At 33.1% G+C, this 7172-nt stretch overlaps 1 protein-coding gene across 1 annotated transcript; it reads left to right on the top strand.

Moving 5' to 3' along the window:
• Positions 1-1737: 1737 nt before the first annotated feature.
• LOC122798845 (C-C chemokine receptor type 4-like) lies at positions 1738-4563 on the top strand. Its single transcript, XM_044067969.1, has one exon. It carries the CDS (start codon positions 1747-1749, stop codon positions 2809-2811), a length of 1065 nt encoding a protein of 354 aa, XP_043923904.1. The 5' UTR covers positions 1738-1746; the 3' UTR covers positions 2812-4563.
• The last annotated feature ends 2609 nt before the right edge of the window (positions 4564-7172 follow it).

The following is a 7172-nucleotide window of genomic DNA, read 5'->3' as shown; positions in this document are numbered from 1 at the left end:
GGACCTAATATATTTCTTCCTTAAAAAATGAGACTGAGTTTCTTTCCCTAGTCATGACTTTTTTAGGCCATCATCAAATCGAAATGTTGGAAAAACTCAAAAATGCACTTCAGTGTATCTAGAACCATATGGCTTCTTGGAGGCTAGTCACCCACCTCCCCCAAGCTCCCACTTAATTCATTTTTTCCCCATAGTTCTTACACTGCAGTTTGATCAGTTAGGGTGTGCTAAAAGGTAAAAAACTGAAGAGTGAAACAATCTGTCATTATAATTTTTATTCAGGCCATTGTTAGATCAAAAGTTTAGAGGGAGTTGCAAAGCATGTGGTCAAGGAGGCTACTGAGGAGCCTAGCCCAGTTTCACAATTGTCCCAGAGTACTATCTGGTCAAGTGCCTTGCACAGTGTCACAAAGCAGACAATCAGAGGCTGAGGGAATTAAACCCTGACTGCAGAAGGCAGCTCAAAATAGCTTACAGCCTTAATCCTCTGTACTAATAAACATTGAAAAAAGGTCTAAAATACACCTTGGAGCATCTAGAATGCTATGATTTCTGGGAGCACTCCCTGCTTAATTCAGTTATTTCCCCGTATTTATTATAGCACAGTCCTGGCCATTTATGGTATATTAAAAAGTGAAGGAAAACACTGAAGAGTGTTTACAAATCACTTTTATTTCTTTATTCGTGATTTTTGTTCAGGCTATCATTGAATCAAAAGGATGAAAAAAGAACTATGTACCTAAAAACTTAATGTTTCTGGGAACCTAGCAACCTCGGACTCCCTACTTAATTAACTTATTTCTTGCACAGTTAGTATAGTGAATTCTTACCAATTAGAATTTGTTGGAAAGAGGAAAAAGCTGAAGAATAAGACAAAGTATGTAAATCATGCTTTGGGACTTCATCAAGTAATGATGAAGTTGGGATGAAAGCACTTAATCTGGATGTATTATTTAATAAAACTGGAGTATTACCGGATCCGCACTGTGGATTATTATATTGGCAGTGAGCGTTTCAGTTTGATATTCTTTGTTGCTATACAGGAAATGCTACACACATTTTTGTAATACAAACTATGTAAATGAATAAACTTGAAAAAAGTAGTCTGGATGGTGATGGAAGGCCAGGATGTGGTGGGAGGGGCACTGCCGGGGGATCCAATGGTCTATATTTCACCGAAGGTCAACCCTGGATAAACACATAAACACATTTCCATAGTGATTAAAGCAGTCAGCACAAGCACTTCACCTTATTATGGACCAGGTGAGTTCTATTATCAGACTATTAGACAATAAACCTCATCTCATTGCATCTTTTCAAAGTTTTTAGTAAGAGGTAAGAATTATATCAGTTTAATAAATTGTAAATGTTAAAATATTTTAAGAACAACTCAGACTTCTTATGTTTAAAATAAATTGTAACTGAGATGTAGTGACAGAGAATAAATGGTTTAGAACATAAAAATGGGTTGTGAATGTTTGAAGTCCTTTATCTAAAGAATGGCATGCTGTCATGGGTAATGAAACTGTCAGGGTATCTTTGATCACAAAGGTTTGCGAAGATAATATAAATATTGTAAGATAATGTACAATGACCAGAAATATTAGTGCAGCTATCAAGACAGATAAAGTAAGACAAATGTAGAGTTATTTACCAGAGTTAATAAGATTTTACAGCTGTCAGATGATGGGTTTTCAATCATTAATAAAAATGTTTTTCTTCTTTGTTTCTAGGCAGTTGATAAAGATGCTTTTATATGACAATGAGCCATTCACTGAGCAGTATGATTACTCAGACTATTACAGCCTGAATGGCACATCAGATGCACAACCATGTGATAATGACAACATTAAAAAGTTTGGGACTGTTCTTTTACCTGTCTGCTACAGTTTGGTGTTTGTGTTTGGATTCACAGGAAATACATTATGTCTGCTGGACCTGATCATTTATAACAAGATGAAACGATTAACTGATACATGTCTTCTGAATCTGGCAATTTCCAATATGTTATTTGTTTTTTCACTTCCTTTTTTAGCACATTATGCTAGGGAACAATGGATCTTTGGATCTGTAATGTGTAAAGTTGTTTCAATGTTTTACTTACTGGGTTATTACAGTGGAATATTTTTTATAACCCTCATGAGTATTGAACAGTATCTAATAGTACTCCGCCATAAATTTGAGTTTAAAGTTAAAACCATCACATTTAAGTTGACATCAAATGCTGCTGTTTGGGGAATGGCCTTTTTAGCTTCTCTTCCACAGTTAAAATTTAGCGAAGAGCAGCGTGATGAAGATATCCTGACATGTCGACCAAAGTACCCAAGTGATGGGTGGAAGCTTTTTCTAAACTTTGAAACAAATATTTTAGGTCTCATCATTCCACTCATAATTATGGTATTCTGCTATGTAAGCATTATACAGTATTTAATTAAGAAACCAAATAGTGACAGTAAGAAGGCCATAAAACGTGTTTTGGCTATTGTGCTTCTATTTTTTATCTTTTGGACACCGTATAATATTGTGATATTTATGAACACTTTAACACACTTGAAAATGCTGAATGACTGTGAAACAAGCAAAAAAATCTTCTTTGCAATGCAAGGCACAGAAACATTTGCCTTTTTTCATTGTTGCTTGAATCCGTTTGTCTATGCATTTGTGGGAAAGACATTTTGGAACCATCTGTGTGCATTTGCCAAAGCAAACACGTGTATGATGCCTTTCTTTAAATGGTGCAAAAAAATAACTGCAGAGCAGGTGCCTTCATTCCATTCACAGTCTAAAACATCCTGTGAGACAAATCTTTAACCTGGTAATTTTGATTTCATTTTTATACCTGATTTTCAACATATACCTCATCAAAACATACAGGAGAAAATGCAGTTAAAGATTACATACACAGCTACTCCTTGTGTAAGGACAGACTTTGGCTATTTGTAGGCACTGTTTTGTTCAATTATGCATTTATTAACTGGTTAAGTGGACTGATCTTTGTAGCCCTTTCTCAGTCTTAACCTGAGCCAAAAGAAAGAAAGAAAGGCAATCTGTAGGTTTGTAACAGCAATGACCATGCACAGCACATGCATACAGGAGATACTTCTAGAACGGGTATACACAGCACTATAGTGACGCCACATTCTTTGCTGTAAAATATTATTCAGCCTTCCCATTGGTTATACAACTCCTCCTGAGCAAAAGGGACAAAAGGATGTTTGTGTACTACAAAGATAATACTGTTAGCAGGTAAACATCTTCACATTCCAGGACACAGCAACATTTTGAGATTTAGTTTATGTTCTTAATCCCTCTATTTTCATTTTCGTTTATTTTACCTGTAATCCACTTTCCATTTCAGTCTCTTTCTTTTCTCCAAGCTTGTATACGGTTAAGTTACAATCTCCGTTCATTTGGCTTTGAATGTAAACCTTACATCATACTGATTAGCATGCTTTATAGAGCCTCAGTGCTGTCCGTCTCATTCACAAATGGTGTCTCCAGAAATGCAGAGAGAACTAACAACAATTCTCTTAACAAATGGATAATAATTCCCTTCTCCTTTCTGCTAATGTCCCTCTTTATGCATCCCTGCCAACACTTCAGTATTTTCTTTCTGCTTTATTTCATAGATTTTCCATTAAGATACTGAAGTCATTTGAAGTTAACAATCACACAGAATCTCTTCACTTACTGTTAGTATTATCTACCACACAATGCAAACTCTTCTTATTAACTTCTCCTTCAGTGGTACATTGTTCTGCATTTGTTTACAATGCAGTTAAGCAGCCATACCATGTATTATTTATTCAGCATTTGTAGAAAAAAGACACATATTCTACTTTACATCATTCTTTAATACCACTTAAATGGGTATTGATGAGTCTGTGTAGTGAACGCCATGAAAAGGCTCAGTACACCAGCTCACTTACCTGGTAAATAAAGTGTAAAATAAATAAAATAAACTATTTACCGCTTCAACACTGCAGATACAATTAACCATCATTTTCCGTGTCCTTTTAAACAGCCACCTTCATTTCTGATGTTATTTGGTTACAACCCTTGCTAAAGTCTTCTGCTTTTATTATTAAACTTACATGCACTATATCAAGTGCTTTACAAGTGGTTGACAGATATTATACAGGGGCCCAGTCTCAATTTACGATTGTACTTAAAATGTATTGGTCCCTTTCTAAGGCAAGTATAAAACATTTGGAGTTTTATATAACCCCTTACCATACATTATTCTTGTAATAGTGACAATGTGGTATATGTTGCAATGTGTAATTCTTGTCCTAGTTTTTACATCAGGAAGACCATTAGATGTCTTAAAAGAAGGATATATGAGCATTGTATAGCAATTAAAAAGAAAGATTTAACTAATGCCCTAGCCAAGCATGCAACTGTCTGTGCAGAATTTAAAAAGTTTTCCTTTTCTGTCTTAGATAAGTGATGAATTTTCTGGATATTGCAAAACTTTATTAGAATGTAAGGAATCCTTTTGGCAAATTGGCCAGGTTGCTGATCATACACCAGGTCTAAATGAAAGTATTAATAATAAGCGTTTCCTGCAGATGAAATAGTAATAATAATTTTTTTATATGCATGTATATATTTATATATATATATATATATATATATATGCATATATATATATATATATATATATATATATATATATATATATATATATATATATATATATATATATATTACAGGTTTACTATCATAATGTCGAGTGCACATTGTTCGACTCTGCATATCAGCAACTTTTGTCAATGAATTCTGCAATGCCAAATGGTCAAAATGTCGCAAAAACACAGAAATCGACATTTCCAGCCATTCTACACCCCAAACCATGTACTAACATGGGTCAAAAAGGGGATGGGATTTTGCGATTTGCAACATTTGCATTCACAGTTCTGGGATGTCGCCGCAGTTCTTTCATACATACTCGCTCAACTATCCACCAGTCGACATTATGATGGTAAACTATATATATATATATATATATATATATATATATATATATATATATATATTTTTTTTTTTTTAACTTCATTCAAGTGATATATATATATATATATATATATATATATATATATATATATATATATATTTATAAAAAGTTTAGATTTTCTATATATTTTCATTGAGATATATTTTATAATGGACTTTTGAATGTTATTGGTGTAATTTATCATGTGACTTCATGAACTGGTGTTTAAAAATTGTAGAGTGGGTGTGTCAAACTTTTCTGATGAAGTTCTTGTTAATAAATTGAATGAAAGCTCTCAAAAACTGGTGTCTTTGTTTGCTGCCACCTGTTACACAGTTTTGGTTCCCTTACCATACACATTACCAAATTATACAGTTTTTACTAAATCACAACTAAAACAGTGACACAGGCTCACAAGCATTAATATAAAAAAAATTAAATCATAGCAACATTTTTCATGCAGTATGCACATAGGTTTCATTTTTAACAATTATCATTCACTCCAACATTAAATAAATTGTCCGTGTACTTCCTTCCCTTAAATCTCACTTCTCTTCCTTAAATTATTTTGAATGTATTGCTTCCACAGATGCCATTTACTTCTATGTAATTTATTATTTCCTTTTTCTAAGGATCCCACCTCATTTCTTTTATCTCCTTTATAATATTCAGTACATCAAGTACAATTGAATTAGATTTTGATTTTCACTTTCTAGTAATTGCTTTTTGGCAGCTAGTAACATTAAACTTAGTAAGGCTTTATGATGTTGAGGCAATTCAGATGCTGAGTCCCTGCTCAAGAGAATATTTTCCTTAATGACAATGTGCTTCTTTAACTTTTCTGACAAATCACTGTCTAGGGATTTTTTTTAAATCTGCCAACTTGTTCCATTCCCAGAACACATGTTATCAATTACTTTTCTCTTTCCCATCACACCTCCAGTATTTGCTATCTACCTGAGGAAAAAAATCTGTAAAGTCTGCTTAGATATAAAAATACCTATGTGAACACTTTCAAGTAAAATTCATAAACTTTCTGGACTTTGATATATACTTGAGTGCCATACAGACATCCTCCCATTGTTCCTTAGTAAATTACCTTTCCAGTCACTCTTCTCAATCTTTTTTACCTCCTCTAATTGATTATTGTAATTATTAAACAGCATTTTTTAATCTCTGCTAATTATTTCTTTTTAACATCTGTTTATATTCTAGACTCAACTAAAAACTCTGTTAGCATTCCTTGGTATGAAAGACAGTCTCTAACCTGCATTCCAAACTTCTGCTTGTCCTCATCCTATGCTAATAACTTTCCCTCTCAAATTATTTGCTCCCTATACCTTGGTTCTTTTGACTACTTTTCTCAAATAAATTCCAACTCCATCCTGTCTACTTTCTCTACCCTTATTTGCTGGTATCCTTATTGGTAAAATCTCTTTAATCTATTCCTGTGTTGGCTTAGTTCATGTGTGTGTGTGTGTGTGTGTGTGTGTGTGTGTGTGTGTGTGTGTGTGTGTGTGTGTGTGTGTGTGTGTGTGATGTCTGGGTTATCTTGATCATTAAAAATAAGTGTCCAATTCAAAGACTGCAGTTTTGGTGGACTCTAAATAAGTAACAACTTGTAAGCTATGGCTAAAATATGACTGCAATGTAACTATTTAATTAACAGTGCTTTTTGTAGCATGGTTTATTTACAATACAGCAACACTTTTACATCAATCTAAGTACTTTACTTGAAAAAAAAATAGGACATTTCTTTTAAAAAGCTTGTCTGCCTCTGTCACTAAAATGAGCAAATATATATATATATATATATATATATATATATATATATATATATATACACAAGTCAATTATGCTCTGCAGTTCAATTTTTGCCATACTAATAAATTCAACACTAGAGGGAATAACTTTATTTTTCCAATTTTTAGTAATTACTTTTCTGGCTAGAACAAGAATAGACCAAAGAAGAGCCATTTGGGTTTTGGGAATTATCTCAGGAATTGGAACATTAAATAAAACTAAAGCTTTAGATATATTACATCTATCTGACCAAAGAGCTTAAATAAAGTTATTCATTTCTTTCCAAAAAGGCAATATTTTCTCATTCATACACTACGTGTCCAATCATCTATTAATTCAGAATCACATCTCTAGCATTTAATTCTATTTGATT

The sequence above is a fragment of the Protopterus annectens genome, chromosome 3.part1 (genome assembly GCF_019279795.1).
Source record: "Protopterus annectens isolate FY-2018-M chromosome 3.part1, PAN1.0, whole genome shotgun sequence".
Taxonomy (NCBI): domain Eukaryota; kingdom Metazoa; phylum Chordata; order Ceratodontiformes; family Protopteridae; genus Protopterus; species Protopterus annectens.
Note: the sequence above shows the minus strand (reverse complement) of the source record. Positions and strands in the feature narration are given on the sequence as shown.